Raw genomic sequence first — 23,211 nt, forward strand, 5'->3', positions numbered from 1 at the left:
GTGGCTCAGTTTGTTGAGAGTCTGGCTCTTGATTTCAGCTTAGGTCGTGATCTCAGGGTCATGAGATTGAGCCCCACATTGGGCTCCATGCTGAGCATAGAGCCTGCTTGGGATTCTCTCTCTCCCTCTCCTTCTGCCCTTACCCCCCCATTCTCTCTCTTTTCTCCCTCCCTCCCTCCGTCTCTCTAAAAATAAGAAAGCAACCCAGTTTTTAAAAGAATGGAAAGATCTGAGCAGACACTTCATTAAAGAGAATATGAGTATGGCAAATAAGCATGTGAAAAGACGCTCAGCATCATTTTCATTAGGTAAATGCAAATTAAAGCCAAAATGAGATATCATACACACCTATTGGAATGACTAAAATCCTCCCAAAAAACTGACAATACTAAATTCCTGCAAGGATGCAGAGCAACAGAAACTCCTTTGCGTTGCTGGTGATAATGCAAAAATAGTACAACTATGCCAGAAGACAGTTTGGAAGTTTCTTATAAAATTAAACAGACTTACCGGAAGTTGCACTCCTAGGTATTTACCTAACTGATTTATAAACTACGTCCAGCAAAAACCCACACATGAATAACAGCTTTATTTATACTTGTCAAAAGTGGGAAGCTGCCAAAATATCCTTCAGAAGGTTAATTAATAAACTGTAGTATAACCATACAATGGAATACTATTCAGCAATAAAAAGGAATGAGCTATTAATTCACACAACGGCATGAATCTTAAATGCATTTTGCTAAGTGAAAGAAGCCTAGCCATCAAAAGCTGCATACTAGGGGCGCCTAGGTGGCTCAGTCGGTTAAACGTCTGCCTTTGGCTCAGGTCCAGAGTCCTGGGATCGAGCCCCGCATCGGGCTTCCTGCTCGGCGGGAAGTCTGCTTCTCCCTCTCCCACTCCCCCTGCTTGTGTTCCCTCTCTCGCTGTGTCTCTCTCTGTCAAATAAATAAATAAAATCTTTAAAAAAAAGCTACATACTATATGATTTCATTCATATAACATTCTGTTAAAGGCAAAACTATAGGGACAGAAAACAAATCAGTGGTTGCCAGGGGTTTGGGAGGAGATAGTGTAACACGGATTTTTATAGTGTGGTAGAACCAATCTCTAACAGGATTTTTTTTAGGATGGTAGATGTAATCTGTATGGCAATGTAGTAACAATAACTGCATTTGGGGAAAAAAAGATAGAACTTTATAGCAAAAAGTATATAGATTTAAATGTATACAAATTTTTAAAAATCAACCAGGAGGTCAGATCTGAGGATGGAATGCAGCCTGTGATACAGGAATCCAACTGTATTACAAATATGTAACTATTGAAGGGAATGGAGGGAAAAATGCTGGCATACATAGCATTGGAAAACAATGTTTTGACTGGAAACCATAAGGCTGAAGACAAAAGGAACTATACATAAATACTATACTCTAGTTTTTAAAGTTGTTTCTTATATGAATATAGATTTATAATTCTAAAACTGCTGTGTATGTATACTGGGATTGAACACATAAGATAGTGGGAGCCAGGTTTCTCACCATCAGAGAGTATGTGTGGTTACAAATAAGCTTAGGGCGAAGGCTAGAATGAATCATGTGGTTCTGGATTAGAGTTGGAGACATCAATATGAACTCATGTTTAGCTTAATATAGATACAGATGAATACATACAGAAATAATTGTAGATCTGTTTTTTCACATGGGTTAGTATATTTCCTAGTTCTGTCCACTGCAAATGCCTAGAAGCAGTGACAGTCCAGTAGCAGTGAGTTCATTCAGTGACCAGATCTTGATTTGTAATACTATTCTCCAGTAAAAGGAACCAAGGGCTCCTGGGAGAAATGACTTATTCTAGAGCTGGGTCAGGGAAAGTACAAGATGAGCCTGTAGAATCTTGAAGTGCCAGAAAGTAAGGAAGTGCTAAAAAAAAAAATGAGACAATGTTAAAGAGACACAGGAGCCAAGTAAAAGAGTTGCCAATGACCAAAGCTGGAACAATTTGAGCAAGAAAATAAATAATATAGTATTGGATTATAACCCAAAATATAAAATAAATATCCGTGAGTCCATGTTGATATAAATAAATGGTTGAATAAAGGGGGAGAGTAGAGACAAATCCCCCATACAGGAGAATTCCAAATAGTTTATGTAGATATTTCCCCCGCCCCCACTATGGAGGTGGATCTTAACTCCCCCAGTCCTAGCATGTAGGTTGCATTTAGTGATTGCTGCCAAAGAATAGAAAATGGAAGTAGAGGGAATAACTTTAAGTAGGGAAACCTGGCAAACTCTACCTTGGCCAGGTATTAAAGGTTAATATCATCAGTAATAAGTCCTATTAATAGCATGTACCATTGATATGATATGCTGAGAAGGGCACTTTACTTCTGTAACCATTCTTCCAAAAATCTATCCTATAGGTTATACTATAATCCCACTTTAACCATGAGAAAAATTTTCATCATACAAACCCAAATTGAGTAACACTCTTACAAAATGCCTGACCAGTAACTCTCAAAAGTATCAAGGCCATCAAAAACAAGGAAAGTCACAGCCCAGAGAAGCCTAAGGAGACTTGATGACTAAATGTAATGTGAGTCCTAGATGGAATTCTGGAATAGAAAAAGGACATTAGGGGAAAACTAATAAAATTCATATAAAGTATGGTATTTTGTTAATAAATTATGTGTTGATAGTTATTCATTAGTTGGGACAAATTTACCATACTAATATAATAATAGGGGAAACTGGGTGAGGGCCATATGGAAACTCTTTGTATTTGCAACTTTTCTATAAATTTAAAACCATTCTAAAACTTAAAACAAGTTTATTAAGAGGAAATTGGAGAAGGTAGTAGAAATATGAAGCCATAAGTTTCACTATGAAAGGGAATATAAATGAGGTGGGGTGGTAATGGGAGAGATACTAGAGTGAAGGAGAACATTGTTTTAAGATGGAGGTGAATTACAACATGTTTGCTGATGAGAATGATCCAGTAGGGAGGGAAATTTTGACAAAGCAAAAGAAGAAGATGGGGCAATTTCAGAAGTATCTTACCTGTGTAGGAGAGAAGAGATAGGATCTAATTCATAAATGGAAGTGTTGGCCTTGGTTAAATGCACAGATATTTCAACCATAGTAACAGCAAGGAAGGTAGAATATATGGGCACAGATGCAAGTAAGTGAGTAGATGCGGAGATTCTTTTTTTTAAAGATTTTATTTATTTATTTGAGAGAGAGCGAGAGAGAGCGCATGAGCAGGGGGGAGGGGCAGAGGGAGAAGCCGACTCCCTGCTGAGCAGAGAGCCCGATGAGGGACTCCATCCCAGGACCCTGAGATCATGACCTGAGCCAAAGGTGGAAACCTAACCAACTGAGCCACCCAGGTGCCCCTGGAGATTCTCTTCTAATTGCTTCCATATTCTCTTTGAAGGAGTAAGCAAGGTCACCAGTTGAAAATGGGAAGGGAGAGGCAGTGCTAGCAGTTTGAGGAGATAGGAGACAGTGTGAAATAATCTTGGAAAGTGAGTGAGTGATTTTACCAGGAAATTATGCAAAGAATGTTTGGCAGTGGTGAGTACTCATTTGAGATTTTTGGTGATGATTTTAAAATGAGAATGGCCATTGCAGTTTAAAAGATTTTCTGTAGCAATGTTCAGCTGCTTGGCTGCAGGCACAGATGAAGTGGGGACTTGGGTTTATTAGGAGTGGGGCTTTTTCAGGGAAGTATGGCAGAGGGAGAGAGAGGGGCAATGGAGTTAAGGGTGTTTGCAAGGAACAGATTAAAATGATGGACCATGGAAGCTGGTCCCCATAAGGAGAGAAATGAAGACATTAAAGGAGACAAGATGATGGATAACAAAAAGGAGGTTGTGGTCAATGGATTAGAGCTCTTTGTGTGGGTGAAGGATTATTGGAGTGAGGAGTGCACAAATAATTGAACTGAAAAGGGAAGAAGGGGTATTATAGGATGTTCAAAATGAAAATTATAAAGGTATTGCAATTAATGTTGATGACGTTGCTAAGAATACTGATGGGGGAGGGATGATGGTAAACTGATCTTTATTTATTTATTTAAAAATAGAGTGGCACACCAGATATTTGTTTAGAGTAATGAAGAGGGGTAGAGTTATATAGGACAGCATGAGCTTTAGAGGAGCAAGGAGACAACTATCCTACCAGTATACTACAGCATTGTCTTGCCCTGCTGGTGGTCCAAAATCTAGAGCACTCTTTCCAAAATACAATCTGATTTCACAACTCTGATTTTATTTATTTTTTAAAGATTATTTATTTATTTATTTGAGAGAGAAAGCACATGAGAGGGGGGAAGGTCAGAGGGAGAAGCAGACTCCCTGCTGAGCAGGGAGCCTGATGTAGGACTCGATCCCAGGACTCCAGGATCATGACCTGAGCTCAAGGCAGTCGCCCAACCAACTGAGCCATCCAGGTGCCCTCACGACTCTGATTTAAAAAATCTCTTTATATATTTTGGTTACAACTCAACACCCAAAAAACAAATAATCCAGTTAAGAAAGGGGCAGAAGACATGAATAGACATTTTTCCAAAGAAGACATCCAGATGACCAACAGACACATGAAAAGATGCTCAACATCACTCATCATTAGGGAAATGCAAATCAAAAGCAATGAGATACCACCTCACACCAGTCAGAATGGCTGAAATTAACAACTCAGGAAACAACAGATATTGGTGAGGATGCAGAGAAAGGGGAACCCTCTTGCACTGTTGGTGGGAATGCAAGCTGGTGCAGGCACTCTGGAAAACAGTATGCAGGTTCCTCAAAAATTAAAAACAGAACTACCCTATGACACAGCAATTGCACTATTAGGTATTTACCCAAAGGATATAAAAATACTGATTTAAAAGGGCACATGCACCCTGGTGTTTATAGTGGCAATATCAACAATAGCCAAATTATGGAAAGAGCCCAAACATCCATCAATTGATAAATGGATAAAGAAGAGGTGGTGCGCGCGTGCACACACACACACACACACACACACACACACACACACACAGTGGAATATTACTCAGCCATCATAAAGAGTGAAATCTTGTCATTTGCAACCACGTGGATGGAGCTAGATTGGTTTATGCTAAGTGAACGAAGTCTGTCAGAGAAAGACAAAGACCATATGATTTCACTCATATGTGGAATTTAAGAAACAAAACAGATGAACATAGGGAAAGGGAAAAAAAGAGAGGGGAGCAGCGCATGAGAGACTCTTAACGATAGAAAACAAACTGAGGGCCGATGGAGGGAGGTGAGTGGGGGGGATGGGCTAGATGAGTGATGGGTATTAGGGAGGGCTCTTGTTGTGATGAACACTGGGTGTTCTATGTAAGTGATGAATCACTAAATTCTACTCCTGAAACCAATATTACACTATATGTTAGCTAAGTAGAATTTTTTTTAAAGATTATTTATTTATTTATTTATTTGACAGAGAGAGAGACGGCGAGAGAGGGAACACAAGCAAGGGGAATGGGAGAGGGAGAAGCAGGCTTCCCGCCGAGCAGGGAACCCAACACGGGTCTCAATCCCAGACCCTGGGATCATGACCTGAGTCGAAGGCAGATGCTTAACCAACTGAGCCACCCAGGCATCCCACTAACTAGAATTTAAATAAAAGTTTAAAAAAATAAAATCATCATATTAATAGAAAAAAGTCTCTTTATAGAGACCACTGTTAAAGATGGAGATTTCCTGAATGTGGCAGGAGAAAGGAGTGGAAATGGAGAGGTCATATAGATTTTAGAAAGATTTAGGAAGTGAAATCAGCAAACCTTGGTGACTGATTAAACATAGATTATAAGATGAGTCAAGATGAATCCCAAGTTTCTTTTCTGTATTTTGCATTTTGGCCTAGTTAATAAATATTTGTTTATTTATAGCTGAGAACTTCTAGAGAACCAAGATGTAAGATGTGGTATCCAAGAAGCATAAAATAGTAAATAAATACAAGAAACATGAATACCTTATGCCATATGCAAATGCAAATTAAGTTGTTACCTACCAAATACTTAATTTCAAAGAAAATATAGGGTTGTTCAAGGAAGCTTCCTTGAATAAATGAATTTTTAGCTAGACTTTGAAAGAAAAAATTGTCATTTAATTAGGGGAGCTTATAATTTCAAGGAGGGAAATGGCAAGTGCAAAGGCAAGAATGAACTCAGTCATGGAAAGAAGAGTTACATATGACTCCTTCAGGGCCAGATAGTAAATATTTTAGGCTTTATGGGTCATGCAGAATTTGTTTCATGGTGTTCTTTTGTTTTGTTTTTGTTTTATAACATTTTTAAAATGTAAAAATCATTCTTATCTTGCAAGCTATACAAAAACATGCCATGGGCTCTATTTGACCCACAGGCTGTTTGTCAAATCCTGGATTAGTTCAGTGTAATAACCAATCTGAATGAAGTTAATCACTTCTGTTACTCCAAGGGCAGGGTTCTCAATATTTTTAGATTATGAATCCCACAGGAATTCTGTTGAAAGCTATGGATCCTCTCCATGGAAAAATGTAGGGCTACTCACACACACACAAACACAACTTTACATATTATTCCATGGATCCTAGGTAGCTCAAGAACTTGTCACTTAACTTTGGTTTTTTATATTGTTTGCAAAACAGGTTTTTATTTTCATATAAACAAATTTATCTTTTGTGCCTTTTGTGTCATATTAAAATGTCCATTCCTACGTCAGTGTTGTCAATGTGTGTGTAATAGGGTTTTTTTAAGATTTTATTTATTTGAGAGAGAGAAAACATGAGTGGGGGATGGGCAGAGGGAGAAGCAGACTCCCCACTGAGCAGGGAGCCTGACACAGCGCTCAGTCCCAGGACCCTGAGATCATGACCTAAGCCTAAGGCAGATGCTTAACTGACTGAGCCACCCAGGTGCCCCAATGTGTAATAGTTTTATATTTTATTTATTTTAATATTTCAAGTTTTTATTTAAATTTTAGTTAACATATAGTCTAATGTTAGTTTCAAGAGTAGAATTTAATGATTCATCACTTACATAGAACACCCAGTGCTCATCACAAGAGCCCTCCTTAATACCCATTACCAATCTATCCCATCCCCTACCCAACTCCCTCCATCAACCCTGTTTGTTTTCTATCATTGAGAGTCTCTTATGCATTACTCCTGTCTTTTTTTCCCTTTCCCTTATGTTCATCTGTTTTGTTTCTTAAATTCCACATGTGAGTGAAATCATGTGGTATTTGTCTTTCTGTGACTGACTTCCTTCACTTAGCATGATATAGTCTAGCTCCATCCACATGGTTGCAAATGGCAAGATTTCATTCTTTTTGATAGCTGAGTAATGTTCCATTTTATATATGTACACCATATCTTCTTAAACCATTCATCAGTGCATGGACATTTGGGCACTTTCCATAATTTGGCTATTGTAAATAATGTTGTTGTAAACATTGGGGTGCATGTTGTCAACGTCTAGTGCGTTGGGGTCCCTGGGTAAGGGTCGCGAAATCACCGGGACACAGGGGATGCAGAGCAAAGGCAGCACTTGCAACTGCATACTGCCGTTTATTTCTTGACATCTTTTATGCTCTTTACAATCAAAATATATTGTTACTGATTAACAATGTAAGCATTAAGATATCCCGATACTTCTTTACGCAAAAGAGGACAAAATCAAATTCGGTTGCACCGGAATAATTACATATCTTAAGTAAATCTCATTCTCTGATCAGTTCTTATGCAAAGGTACCTTATGACCCATTCCCCGAAACTACATAAAATCAAACCCTATGCAGGAATGCTGAGATCAGACAACACCCCGCATATACATTTGAAGCAGGATGTTATCTGATCATCACATCCCCGCACACGAAGCCACTCTCCTCGGTGGGCGTCACAAGGAACAATGTGCCCAAGATTACTCAAAACATCATGAGCCATTTCTCAGCTGACCGGATGCCTGAGGCATAGGCACACAACAAGGCGAGGGAGACTTTTCCCCCTCTCAGGCCTGGGCGTTCCCGACCTTACCCTGCGTGCGCCACAGCACACAAACAATTCCGGCCACAGAGGGCTCACATGCCTATGTTGGCCTCAATTCCTTCTTTTTTCTTTTGTTTAGAAAGAAACGCCCACCAAAGGGTGGCAATAGACTTCCGGGAAGGTCGAACAAAACATACATACATGCACAGAAAACAGCATATAACAAAAATTAATGAAATTCCGATTCCTCCAGCGGTATGCCCTAAGCTCTGAATAATTCCCTTCGGGTCTAGTCCTTCAAATTGCTTCAAAAACGACTGAGCCAATGTAGCAGCATCCTCATTCTCAAAGGGTTTTCCAAATATCTCCTGAATATTAGTATGCAAATTATTAATCATATCTGTCACCGATGAATTGCCCTCTAAATATTTCTGGATAATACTCCAATCATGTTGAGATTCATTATATCTTAAATTAGTAATACAAAAGGATGTGGAATTCCAATCACAACGCAACCAAATTTGTCTTTCAATTGTTAAAACCTTCTTCCCTAACCAACTAACAGTTTGTCTAAGAACATCTATCTGCGTTTGCAAACGAGTATCAATCATAGTTTGGGAAAGCCAAAGATCCCGTGAATCACGGTGCCAATTTTCTACAAAATGTTTAGTTTGCAAAGATGTATGTAACGCAATTCCAGAAACAGTGGCTAATGTGGTTACCGTAATTAAACTTAGAATGACCGCTACAACAATACCAATCAATCGTTTAGTTCGTTTTAAAACTTTCCTGAAAAATTCCAATACCAGAGCATCCACTGGATTTTGAGCCCATAGACGTTCTAAATTTACCGGAAGCCAAATATGAGAGCGTTGTTGCAAAATCATAAGAGAATATCCTGGTTTAAATTCTATAGAACTATTAATACAAGAATACAATCGACATTTAATACAGCTAATTCCATCATTAAAACTAAAATTTCCTATCAAAATTAGATATGGTAAAGGTACACATGCGGTTACATTAATTTCTTTAAAAATGGTGAAATTATAAGCCGACGCAGTCTTTGCTGTGCCGGAAAAGGTTCCATTATAAAGTCTGACAGTCTTAAGCGCAGCTGCAACTTTCCATAAGTGTGTTTGAATATGATCTGGAAATTTTTGATGTGATATGCGAGGGTCTGCGATGCCGCCATCTCCCCAAGCCATCAATCGATGATTTACTACAGATTCATTCCATCGGTTCCGTGGGGACATCCTATAAGACAAGGATAAATTACAGCGCAAGACATCCCACTCTGAACAATTTTGTAAAAATTGACCATATGGTCCCCACATAAGCAGATCCTTATAATATTTTGCAAACCTACCAACACATTCCTGCCATTTAAATGGCTTATAAGCCATTCCAATATAAGTAAAATCAGGACAAGCAGGGAACGAGGGAAATTCATCAAAGGTGACATTTCCCCAGGTCATATTAAGAGACCATGCTTCAAGCCTCTGTAATTGAGTGCGAGAGGAATTAACCATTGGTCCAGGTAAAATCCAATTCTGCCAATTCATATTTACACATGGCGAGGGACCCAAGCAAATATATGGACCATCCCCTCTATGCAGGAAATTAAAAAAGGTACCGTCATCCTGATTAAGATAAGTCAGATTCTTCCAAGGAGGTGAAAGTATCATCGGGGAGGTATAAATGGGAATATTTGCACTTCCCCAAGGTGCAGGTTCCATCATAGGTGGGTTAGGTATATAAGCCCAATAACTTACATTAGTCGCCTCAATAGGAGGGGATGACATAGTAAGCAAAGCGCACATGGCCAAGAACAAATGCTCAGGTGTACAAGGCTTCCTTGTTTGCTTCAAGATTTTCTGTCCCTCCCCAGCAAGCTTTTTAATATGCCCCCAAGTGGGTAAAGCAAGAGGCGGAGGCCGCCAATGATGACGCCTATCCAAATGTAAGTGAGCCATAGCTTGCAGGAGAGATTCATCAGCTTGTAACAACGATTCATGCACTCTCGGGGCCTTCATGCGTCGCCTGACAGCCGTCCGAATTGGTTCGTGACCGGATCCACCTTGCCGGGAGCCAGGAACAGGTTTGTCCATCTTCTGTGGAAACATAAGCATAACCTTTCCCTCTATAAAGCAACACTCCTGGCTGCCATTCTGCATCCGCAGCGGGCTTAAACCATATATGTTCATTCAAGGGAAGAGGAGCCGTCTCTCCCTCTATGAACTGTTTTTCTGCTCTCGAGAGAATATCTCCCTGCGGAAGATTCAAGAAATTCAATGTAAACAATACTTGTGACAAAATGGAACGTGCATTAGATTGAGTAAATGATAATATATGATCTGTTTTCCTCCTTTTTAATTTTTTAATTTGCAATTTTAAAGTATTGTGTGCACGCTCCACAATGGCCTGTCCTTGGGGATTATATTCAATGCCTGTTTTATGCATTATACCATATTGCAAACAGAAAGCTTGAAATTTTTTACTTTTATATGCTGGCCCATTATCTGTCTTGATACTGGAAGGTAAACCCATCACAGCAAACGTTTCTAATAAATGAGTAATAACATGTTGTGTAGTTTCACCCATTTGTGCTGTGGCCCATATAAATTGAGAATAAGTATCTATTACAACATGTACATAAGATAAGCGACCAAATTGTGCCACATGAGTAACATCCATTTGCCAAAGTTCGTTGGCATAAGTTCCTCGAGGATTAACCCCAGCTTTTACAGCACGTAAGTGTAAAGGTCTGCAAATAGGACACTGTTTTATAATTTGTTTTGCTTGACGATAAGGAATTTTATACTGAACATGTAATCTACCAGCATTGGTATGCAATAAATTATGTTCCTCGTCTGCAGATGCAAATGACACCAAAGCGTCTACTTGAGCATTGCCATAAGCCAAGGAACCAGGAAGATTAGTATGAGAGCGAATATGAGTTACATAAATACGAGTATTACGATTTCTTAACAAAGTTTGTAAGAGTAAAAATAAACTAAGTAGGTTGGACTTATTAGAACATACCACGGCAGTATATACATTTTTAACGACCCCAACAGCATATGCTGAATCAGCAAGAATATTCACAGCCGAGGGAAAATCTTTTAATACTTGGGCGATGGCAAATAATTCATTTTGTTGGACTGAATTAAAATCTGTATTTTGAACCCAATACCTTTTAGTTGTCCAATATGCACTTTTAGTTTTTGACCCATCTGTAAACACAGTGGGTGCATTAACCAAAGGTTGTTCACTAATTATATCCTGAATAATAAATTCTTGTTTACGAAAACAATCCCATAATTTTCCTTTAGGAAAATGGTAATTAATTTGTCCCACATACCCTGCAAGGGCAATCTGTAATTCCTCTATATTCCGTAACAAAAATGAAAATTGATCTTTAGAAAGAGGAATAATTATATCCATAATATCACATCCGGTCATAATTATAGCTCTATCCCGAGCCTGTTCTATCAAATATGCAATCTGAATACCATAAGGAGTGATATTTTTTGAAAAATGATGTCTAGTATAAATCCATTCAGCAGGCAACTCTTTTTGTCCAATAATAGCTGTGGGATATTGCCATGTATTTAAAATATACATTGTCAAGGGTAAAGAAGGATCAATGCGAGTAAGAAAAGCGGATTTAATTTTTTCTTCCACAAATTGTAATTCCTTTTCTGCTTCCGCAGTAAGCTGTCGGGGACTATGAATATCAGAATTTCCTTGTAATGTATCAAATAAATTATGTAATTGATAAGTAGGGATACCTAAAGATGGCCGTAACCAATTAATATCTCCTAATAATTTTTGAAAATCATTCAAAGTCTTCAAATTATCCCTTCGTATAGCTATTTTTTGTGGTCTAACAGTATTTCTTTCTATCACATATCCTAAATAATTTATAATACTTCCTTTTTGAATTTTTTCTGGAGCAATTACCAATCCAAAAGGAATAAAATACTCTGGCAATAATTTTAAGATTTCTTCTAACTCATTTTGATGGGGGCTAGCAAACAAAATATCATCCATATAATGAGCTATATACACCTGAGGCCACTTTTGACGTACGGGACGCAAGGCAGCGTCAACATAAAGTTGACACATCGTAGGGGAATTCATCATGCCTTGAGGCAAAACCTTCCATTGAAACCTTTGGTGAGGTCCCTGCCTATTTATAGAAGGAAGTGAAAAGGCAAAACGCTTCCTATCATCTTTATGTACAGGGATAGTGAAAAAACAATCCTGTAGATCAATTACCATTGTATGCCAATCCCTCGGCAAGGCAGCCGGTGAAGGTACCCCAGGCTGGAGAGCCCCCATGGGGAACATGGAGTTATTAACTCCACGTAAATCTGTAAGTAAACGCCATTTACCTGAAGTTTTCTTTATGACAAAAATTGGAGAGTTCCACGGAGAAGTGGAATGTTCAATATGTTGTTTTTGTAATTGCTCTCTTACCAATTGGTGTGCAGCAGCCAATTTTTCCTTAGTTAATGGCCATTGTTCAATCCACAAGGGATCTTCGGATTTCCATAATATTTTAATAGGTTCCATCTATAATCAAAATTCCAGGTGAGCTCCCCACTGTTCTAAAACATCACGGCCTAAAATATTTAAAGGAACATCTAAAATATATGGTTTTAACACGGCCAGTTGCCCATCCTGGGAGGTAAATGTTACAAATTGAGTGGCTAAGCCAATACTTCGGACAGGTGCCTTGCCAACTCCTTTTATCTGACAAGGAATCTCATTATAGGGGATATTTTCAGGCCAATCAACAGTTTTGATAATAGTGATATCTGACCCTGTATCCAACAAGACAGTAATATCTTTCGTATTCAATTTAACTGTCATCAAGGGCTGCATACGAGTTATTTGTGTAGCCCAAAAAACACATTTTTGATCCGTACTGCCAAACCCTCCATGCCTGACAGCGGTAGTCTGACCTATGGGGAGATAGGGTAATAACAATAACTGGGCAATTCGTTCTCCTGCTTCAAAGGACACATCAACTAGGGAAGACATAAGAACTTGAATTTCTCCTCTGTAATCAGCATCAATTATACCTAAGTGAACAGTCACTCCTTTTGATGTCAAACAAGAGCGACCTGTTAATAGAGCAAAAGTGCCAATTGGTAAGGGTCCATAAATTCCAGTAGGAATTTTCTGAGGTCTATCCCCTCCTTTTAAAGTAAATGGCCTTATGGCTGGTATGTCCACTGCGGCACTGTGTTGGGTAGCTGGGCTAAGGGAGAATATGGTTGGTTTCCCCTGTTCATTTGTCCTGGGCCCGGGGTAGGGCCCGAAATCGAGTTTCCCTGCGGCTTTTCTGCAAAACTTGTATTTAATTTAGTGCGACATTCTCGAGCCCAATGTTTTCCCTTCTTACATCGTGGACAAATTCCAGGTCCGCGCCCTTTGTCAGGTTTCTTTTCTTTACAGTTCCTTTTCAAATGCCCTAATTGACCGCAACCAAAACATTTCATGTTCTCGAGTTGCTTAGATTGCAAGGAATGCCAGGTAGTGGCCATTGTTTCAGCAAACAGCTGCATCTTTCTACTCTCTGATGTAACATCCTTACAGGCCTTCATGAAAGCATTAATATCTCCTGTATCTTTAATAGGCAATATAATTCTCTTACAATCCTCATTAGCATTTTCATATGCCAGCAGTTTTAACAGCTGCTGTCTAGCTTCTTCCCCTATGACAGTTCTCTCCAAGGTTAATTTTAATCGTGATAAGAACTCGACATAAGGCTCGTTAGTCTTTTGAATAACCTTAGTCCAAGATCCATAATGTTCTCCTTTTGGGTGAATACGATCCCAAGCTTCTAAACTAATTTCCCGTAATTGATCATGGATTTCTTCAGGGGTAATAACTTGAGCAGCAATATCAGAATATTGACCTATTCCCGCCAACATTTGATAAGTTATAGCCTGGACCCGAGGATTGTTACTTAAAGCGTTCTGACGAGCCTGATCCATACAGAGCTCGGAGAACCACATCTGCCATTGCAGATATTCAGGCTCCTTTAAGAGAGCTCTACAAAGGACTCTCCAATCTTCTGGAGCAAAATTATTATAATGTCGAGCTATACCTAGAAGTAGCTCTTTGACATAATGTGATTGCGGTCCATATAGAGTCACTGCCTTTTTCAAGCGACCAATATCATCTATTGAAATACCTTCATAATATGGTGCTTGTGCTACTCCCTGGACCGGGGGAGGCCTAATAACCGGAAAGGCAAAGATAGGTCTGTCATCCTCACTCTCATCGTCATTATCCTTTAACGCATCAAGCTCAGCTAAAGCAGCAGAAAGAAAAGGATTTTTGGGAGAAAAGGCTAGCGCGGGCGGCAAAGGCGGAGCGGAAGGCCTTTTCTTAGATTCCCCCGCCATGGTCATGACCCGCTGAAAAACCTTCCATAAGTGCTCGGTCTCGGGATCCGACGTTACTTTCAGTTTCGATTCATCGCTATCGCACTCATTAGGTTCGCGAGGCAGTGCAAGCTTAAAGGCATCCTTTTCTATTGCCTTTTTCTCATCTGTATCAAGGGGAAGGTCCTGTATCGAAGGAGCCACTTCCTTCTGAAAATTCTCAACCGTGCGATCATCCTCCATTGCTCTTAACACTGTAAATATAATCGACCAGATGGACCAAAATCGTACAGGAATCTTTTCCCCCTGCCTCATGGCCTTTTCTACATTATGGCGGACCCGCCGCCAATTATCCACCTCCAGGGAGCCCTCCTCGGGAAACCAAGGATTCCAGTCTCGAACCACTTTCAAACACATCTCAATATCAGTAGAAGCGACAGTAATGCCATAGACAGCAAGTGAATGCTTCAGCATTCGAACATAAGGAGTAGAGGTTTCTTGTCCCATGACCCTGTATTGTATTAAATTACTCACCCTTCCTGAACGTCCTTCAGGGTCCCTGTTCGGGCGCCAATTGTCAACGTCTAGTGCGTTGGGGTCCCTGGGTAAGGGTCGCGAAATCACCGGGACACAGGGGATGCAGAGCAAAGGCAGCACTTGCAACTGCATACTGCCGTTTATTTCTTGACATCTTTTATGCTCTTTACAATCAAAATATATTGTTACTGATTAACAATGTAAGCATTAAGATATCCCGATACTTCTTTACGCAAGAGAGGACAAAATCAAATTCGGTTGCACCGGAATAATTACATATCTTAAGTAAATCTCATTCTCTGATCAGTTCTTATGCAAAGGTACCTTATGACCCATTCCCCGAAACTACATAAAATCAAACCCTATGCAGGAATGCTGAGATCAGACAACACCCCGCATATACATTTGAAGCAGGATGTTATCTGATCATCACATCCCCGCACACGAAGCCACTCTCCTCGGTGGGCGTCACAAGGAACAATGTGCCCAAGATTACTCAAAACATCATGAGCCATTTCTCAGCTGACCGGATGCCTGAGGCATAGGCACACAACAAGGCGAGGGAGACTTTTCCCCCTCTCAGGCCTGGGCGTTCCCGACCTTACCCTGCGTGCGCCACAGCACACAAACAATTCCGGCCACAGAGGGCTCACATGCCTATGTTGGCCTCAGCATGTATTCCTTCGAGTTAGTCTTTTTGTATTCTTGGGGTAAATACCTAGTAGTGCAATTGCTGGATCATAGGGTAGTTCTATTTGTAAATTTTGAGGACACTCCATACTGTTTTCCAGAGTGGCTGCACCAGTTTGCATTCCCATCAACAGTGCAAGAGGTTCCCCTTTTTCCGCATCCTCACCAACATCTGATGTTTTCTGTGTTGTTAATTTTAGCTATTCTGACAGGTGTGAGGTGATATCTCATTGTTTTGATTTGTATTTCCCTGATGCTGAGTGATGCTGAGCATCTTTTCATGTGTTTGTTAGCCATCTGTATGTCTTCTTTGGAGAAATGTCTATTCATGTCTTCTGTCCATTTCTTAACTGGATTATTTGTTTTTTGGGTGTTGAGTTATATAAGATCTTTATATATTTTGGATATTAACCCTTTATAGGCTATATCATTTGCAAATCTCTCCTCCCATTCTGTAGGTTGCCTCTTAGTTTTGTTACTTGTTCCCTTCACTGTGCAGAAACTTTTTTATTTTGATTAGTCCCAATAATTTATTTTTGCTTTTATTTCTCTTGCCTCAGGAGACATATCTGGGAAAAAGTTGCTATGGCCGATGTCAGAGAGTTTACTGCCTGTGCTTTCTTCTAGGATTTTTATGGTTTCAGGTCTCACATTTAGGTCTTTCATCCATTTTGAGTTTATTTTTGTGTATGGTGTAGGAAAGTGGTCCAGTTTTATTCTTCTGCATGTTTTTGTCCAGTTTTCCCAACACCATTTGTTGAAGAGACTGTCTTTTTTCATTGGATATTCTTTCCTGCTTTGTTGAAGAGTAATTGACCATACAGATGCGGGTCCATTTCTGGGTTTTCTATTCTGTTCCATTGATCTCATTGATCTATGTGTCTGTTTTTATTTTTTATATTTTAATCTATCAGTAATTTACTGTTTTGGATGATACGAATCCAGAGTCAAATTTTCCAAATATTCATTGTTCCAAAACTAGTAATTGAGTAATCTGTCTTTACTGTTATAAAATGCCACCTTTAACATACACATATTTCCATGTATACTTGGGGCTGTTTTGGAACTCCATTCTGTTCCCTTGATCTGTTCATCTTACTTTTTAAATGGCTGTAGCTTTATATATAATATGGTTTTTTTTTATGTTTGGTAACACAGTTCCCCCCATGCCTTTCTTCCTCTTTTTTTCAAAATTATAAGTTTATTAATTCTGAATAGGAATTTTAGAATTAGCCTGTCCAGTACATGAAAATTTCCATGGGAATTTGGATTGAAAGTACATGGAATTTCATGTATTAATTTGTGGGAGAATTTGTATCTTTTCATTATTGAATCTGCCCATGTTTGAGCACATTTCTCCATTCACATTTCCTTCACGCCCTTCAAGATTAGTTTTATAGATTTCTCCATAGTAGTCTTCCACATTTTTGTTTATTCCCAGACACATTATAGCTTTTGTTCCTCTTATAAATTTGATCTCATTTTTATTTACTTTTTCTAAATGAATAACCTGGTATATAGGAAAGTCTTTGATTTTTTTGTTAACTTTTTATTTTGGTATAACTTCAAACTAATAGAAGTTGCAAGAACAGTACAAGTACCTCCTTTATATCCTCTATCTACCTGTGTTTCCTTTTAAAATATTAAGGAGGGCACGTACTGCATGGAGCACTGGGTGTTAATATGAAAACAGTGGATTGTGGATCACGACATCAAAAATTAATGATGTATCGTATGGTGACTAACATAACATAATAAAATTTTAAAATTTTTTAAAAATTAAAATAAATAAAATAAAATACTGGTTTCACTCATATGTGGAACATAAGGAATAGCATGGAGCACCACAGGGGAAGGGAGGGAAAACTGAAGGGGGGGGAATCAAAGGGGGAGACAAACCATGAGAGACTCTGGACTCTGGCAAACTGAGGGTTTCGGAGGGGAAGGGGTTGGGGGGGATGGGTTAGCCCCGTGATGGGTATTAAGGAGGGTATGTGTTGTGATGAGCACTTGGTGTTACATGCAACTAATGAATTATTGAACACTACATCAAAAACTAAGAATGTACTACATGGTGGCTAACTGAACATAATAAAAAATTTAAAAAAAAATAAAAAAATAGAATCATCAACATATTTTAAAAAATAAATAAAATATTTCAGTGGCTTCATTTTCCAAATTTAGAACTCTGATCTGTTTTGAGTTTTTCTTGGAGACCTGGTGGCAATATGAGGTATTGACCCAATTTTATCTTTTTTCCAAATGGCTATCTAGTTGTCCCAACACCATTTATTTTAAAATTCATATTTTCCCCAGTGATTATAGCTGTCAGTTTATTAGATACCAAATTTCTATACACATTTAGGTATATTTTTGGACATTTTATATTCTTTTGTGGTTTTATCTGCTATTCCTATCCCAGCATCATATTGTTTTAATCGTAAAGTTCTACAGTATGTTTTGTATTTGGTAGGGGGCTAGTGTTCCCCTTAGTGCTCTTGCTTATTTCTTGGTAGAAGACTTTTTGAAGGAAGTTTTCTGACTACTGATAGTTTTTAAATTTTCCTAAATAAATATTTATTTTTATAAAATAAATAATGTAAAATAATATAATAAATAATATAAAAGAATGCTTTTCCCTAGAACTGCAATATGCTAACACCGTGATGCGCTTTGATTATGTCTGGCTTCGAGACCACTGCCGCTCAGCATCTTGCTACAACTCTAAGACTCACCAGCGCAGCCTGGATACTGCCAGTGTGGATTTATGCATCAAGCCAAAGACCATTCGTCTGGATGAGACCACACTCTTTTTCACTTGTGAGTACACAAGAGACTTGGTCTTGGTTGGGGTGCTATTCTAAAGAACAATTATTTTGCAAAAACTGGTTTGCCCCATTCCAAAATAGGGGATTCTGTTTTTTTTTATTGAGGTATAATTAACATACAGTATTTTATTAGTTTCAGGTGTATAACATTGATTTGACGATTCTATACATTACTCAGTGCTCACAATGATAAGTGTAGTCACCGTCTATGACCATACAATGTTATTACAATGTTACTGACTATATATTCCCTATATGATACCTTTCATCTCTGTGACTTAATTTTATAACTGGAAACTTGTACCTCTTAATCCTCTTCACCTATTATGTCCCTCTTCCCCCCCCCCCAGAAGCCACCAGTTTGCTCTCTTATTTAAGATTCTGGTTTTTTGTTTGTTCATTTGTTTTGTTTTTTAGATTCCACATATAAGTGAAATCATGTGGTATATGTTTTTCTGTCTGATTTATTTCACTTAACAGATACCTTCTAGGCCCATCCATGTTGTAGCACATGGCAAGATCTCATTCTTTTTTATGGCTGAGTAATATTCCATTGTGTGTACATACCACATCTTCTTTATCCATTCATCTATCTATGGTCACTTGGGTTGCTTCCATATCTTGGCTATTGTAAAGCTGCAGCAAACATAGGGGTGCATATATCTTTTCAAATTAGTGTTTTCTTTGGGTAAATACCCAATAGTGGAATTATTGGATTGTATGGTATTTCTATTTTTATTTTTTGAGGAACCTTCATACTGTTTTCCACAGTGGCTGCACAAATTAACATTCCCACCCACAGTACATAAGTGATCCCTTTTCTCCACATCCTCAGCAACTTGTTATTTCTTGTCTTTCTGATACTAGCCATTCTCACATGTAAGGTGATACCTCATTGTGGTTTTGATTTGCATTTCCCTGATAATGACTGATGTTGAGCATCTTTTCATATGTCTGTTGGCCATCTGGATGTCTTCTTTGGGGAAAAATGTTTATTTGGGTTCTCCGCCCATTTTTAATCAGATTATTTGGTTTTTTTCCATGCTGAGTTGTGCAAGTTATTAATATATTTTGGATATTAACCCTTTATTATATATATCATTTGCAGATATCTTCTTCTATTCACTGGGTTGCCTTTTTGTTTTATTGATGGTTTCCTTTGTTGTGCAGAAGCTTTTTATTTTGATGTACTCCCAATAGTTTATTTTTACTTTTGTTTCCCTTGCCTCAGGAGACATATCTAGAAAGAAGTTGCTACAGCTGATGTCAAAGAAGTTACTGCCTCTGTTCTCTTCTAGGATTTTTATGGTTTCAGGTCTCACATTTAGGTCTTTCATCCATTCTGAGTTTATTTGTGTAGGGTATAAGAAAGTAGCCCAGTTTCATTCTTTTGCATGTATCTGTCCAGTTTTCCCAACACCATTTGTTGAAGAGACTTTTTCCCATTGGATAGTCTTTCCTGCTTTATCAAAGATTAGTTGACCATAGAGTCGAGGGTCCATTTCTGGGTTCTCGATTCTGTTCCATTGATCTAGTATCTGTTTTTGTGCCAGTACCACATCATTTTCATTACTACAACACTGTAGTATCTCTTGAAATCTGGGATGGTGATACCTCCAGCTTTGCTCTTCTTTCTCAGGATTGTGGTGGCTATTCAGGGTCTTTTGTGGTTTCATACAAATTTTAGGATTATTTGCTCTAGATCTGTGAAAAATGCTGTTGGTATTTTGATAGAGATTGCATTGAATCTGTAGATTGGTTTGGGTAGTATGAACATTTTAACAATATTAATTCTTCTAATCCATGAGTATTGGATTTCTTTCCATTTTTTTGTGTTGTCTTCAATTTCTTTCATGAATGTCTTATAATTTTCAGGGTCTAGGTCTTTAATCTCCTTGGTTAAATTTATTCCTAGGTATTTCATTCTTTTTGGTTCAGTTATAAATGCATTGTTTTCTTCATTTTTCTTTCTGCTACTTCGTTATTAGTGTATAGATACACAACAGATTTCTGTATATTAATTTTGTATCCTGCAACGACTGGGTTTATTTACGGAATAAATGCATTTCTTTGCAATTTCTTGTGAATGTATAATTATTTCAGAATAAAAGTTAAAAAAGCATTGGAGGAAAAAATATTTACAATCAATACATTTGACTACTGATTTCTCTACAGTAAAAAAACACATGCCATAGAAAAGTTTATTAAAAAATAACTGACTTGGCAAAATATTTGAAAAATGTATGACAAAGACTAAAAGCCATTAATATATAAGGTGTTATTGCCAGTTTGTTAAAAAAAAAGCACTAGTATTTCAGTAGAAAAAATGTGAAAAAGTAGTGAACAGGCAGATCATTAAAGCATGAGTCAGCAAATATTCTGTAGAGGGCCAGGTAGTAAAGATTTTCAGGTTTTGCTGGCTGTACAGTCCCTGTCACAACTGTTCAACTATTCAGTTCTTCAGTAGTAGGGTGAAAGCAGACATAGACAATAAGTAACCAAGTGGGTATCATGTGTTCTAAAGTAGGTGTCACAAAGACAACTGCCAGGCAGATTTGGCCCATGGGCCATAGTTTGGTAATCCTTGCATTTAAAAAACATATGTCTATACAATGGCTAATAGACACGTGAAAAATGCTCAACGTCCCTGATTATTAGGGAAATCCAAATCAAAACTACAGTGAGATATCACCTCACACCTGTCAGAATGGCTAAAATCAACAACACAGAAAACAACAGATGTTGGCAAGGATGCGGAGAAAGGGGAACCCTCCTACACTGTTGGTGGAAATGCAAACTGGTGCAGCCACTCTGGAAAACAGTATGGAGGTTCCTCAAAAAGTTAAAAATAGAAGTATCCTACGGCCCAGCAATTGCACTACTAGGTATTTACCCAAAGGATACAACCATAGTGATCTGAAGGGGCACGTGCACCCCAATGTTTATAGCAGCATTATCAATAATAGCCAAACTACGGAAAGAGCCAAATGTCCATGGATAGATGAATGGATAAAGAAGATGTGGTATATATACACAATGGAATATTACTCAGCCATCAAAAAGAATGAAATCTTGCCCTTTGCAACAACATGAATAGAGCTAAAGTATATCATGCTAAGTGAAATAAGTCTGTCAGAGAAAGATAATTACATGATTTCACTCATATGTGGAATTTAAGAAACAAAACATATGAACATAGGGGAAGGGGGAAAACAGAGAGAGAGACAAACTATAAAACAGACTCTTAACTATAGAGTACAAACTGAGGATTGCTGGAGTGGAAGTGGTGGGGAGATGGATTAAATAGGTGATGGGGATTAAGGAGGGCACTTGTGATGAGCACTGGGTGTGATATGTGAGTGATGAATCACTAAATCCTCCACCTGAACCTAATATTACACTATATGTTAACTAACTGGAATTTAAATAAAAACTTGAAACAAAATAATAAAAATGAAAAACATGTCTAACAAATATAAATGTCTAACAAATGTTATTAGCTTATTAGTAAGTGAATAAATTAAAATTATTACAATAAGAGAAGTTTTACTTACCAAATTGGAAAAAATATATTTAAAAAATAAGAATACTCAGTTTTGATTGGCACACATATATTGTTGGAGAGAATGAAAATTGGTAGACTTTCTAAAAAAGTAATTTAGTTAAATGCATCAAGACTCTTAAAAGTTTATATCTTTGGATTTAACAATCCCATCTTCTGTGTTTCTATTTTAAGAAAATTACCAGAAATATAGGCAAGTGGGGCACCTGGATGGCTTGGTCAGTTGAGCATCTGGCTTTTGGTTTTGGCTCAGGTCATGATATCAGGGTTGTGAGATCGAGCCCCACGCCTGGCTTCACACTAAGTGCAGAGTCTGCTTTGGATGCTTTCTCCCTCTCCCTCTGCCCCTCCCTGCTGGGCTCTCTCTCCTAAAAAATAAATCTTAAAGAAAAAAAAAAGAAAAGAGGGGCACCTGGGTAGCTCAGTCCATTAAGCATCCGACTCTTGATTTCAGCTCATGTTGTGATCTCAGGATTGTGAGATCAAGCCCTACATGGGGCTCTGTGCTGACCACAGAATCTGCTCGAGATTCTTTCTCTCCCTCTGTCCCTCCCCCCACTTGCATGCTCTCTCTCTCTAAAATAAATAAATAAATCTTTGAAAAAAAGAAAAGAAATATAGACAAGGATGATCACTATTAAATAATAAGGAAATTTTAAAAAAGTAAGACTACATGCCCCAGAACAGACTGGTTAGATAAATCTTGGTAGTCCATATTCTGCAAATTATAAGAATTAATTTTTATGAAGATTTAATTTTTTTAAGTTTTAATTTAAATTCCAGTTGGTTAACATAGTGTAATATTAGATTCTGGTACAGAATTTAGTGATTTAACACTTGCATACAACACCTGGTGCTCATCACAAGTGCCCTCCTTAATACCCATCCCTTCTTTCACCCATCCCCCACTCACCTCCCTTCTGATAACCATCAGTGTGTTCTCTATAGTTAAGAGTCTGTGAATTTAAGAAACAAAACAAACAATCATAAGTGAAGATTTAACTTTTTAATGATATAATGACTCTTAAAATATTAAGTGACAAAGGCAGGGTACAAACATATATATATATATATATATATACATATATATATATATGTATATATATATATATATTATATAAAGTAAAAGAATGCATGGAAAAAAGTGGAAGGAATGATGCCAAGCTATTAATAAGGGTTTCATCTGTCTGGTA

At 38.0% G+C, this 23,211-nt stretch overlaps 1 protein-coding gene across 2 annotated transcripts in view; it reads left to right on the forward strand.

Annotated features, from left to right (window-relative positions):
* The window catches only part of TMLHE (trimethyllysine hydroxylase, epsilon), a 140,498-nt gene that overhangs the window by 30,809 nt on the left and 86,478 nt on the right, over positions 1–23,211 (forward strand). For both annotated transcript variants that reach the window (XM_078065253.1, XM_078065254.1), the window contains exon 3: positions 18,272–18,448. In XM_078065253.1, coding sequence (XP_077921379.1) covers positions 18,272–18,448 — 177 coding nt within the window. The remainder of the gene's footprint in view (positions 1–18,271; positions 18,449–23,211) is intronic.

This window comes from Halichoerus grypus, chromosome X (assembly GCF_964656455.1).
Source record: "Halichoerus grypus chromosome X, mHalGry1.hap1.1, whole genome shotgun sequence".
NCBI lineage: Eukaryota > Metazoa > Chordata > Mammalia > Carnivora > Phocidae > Halichoerus > Halichoerus grypus.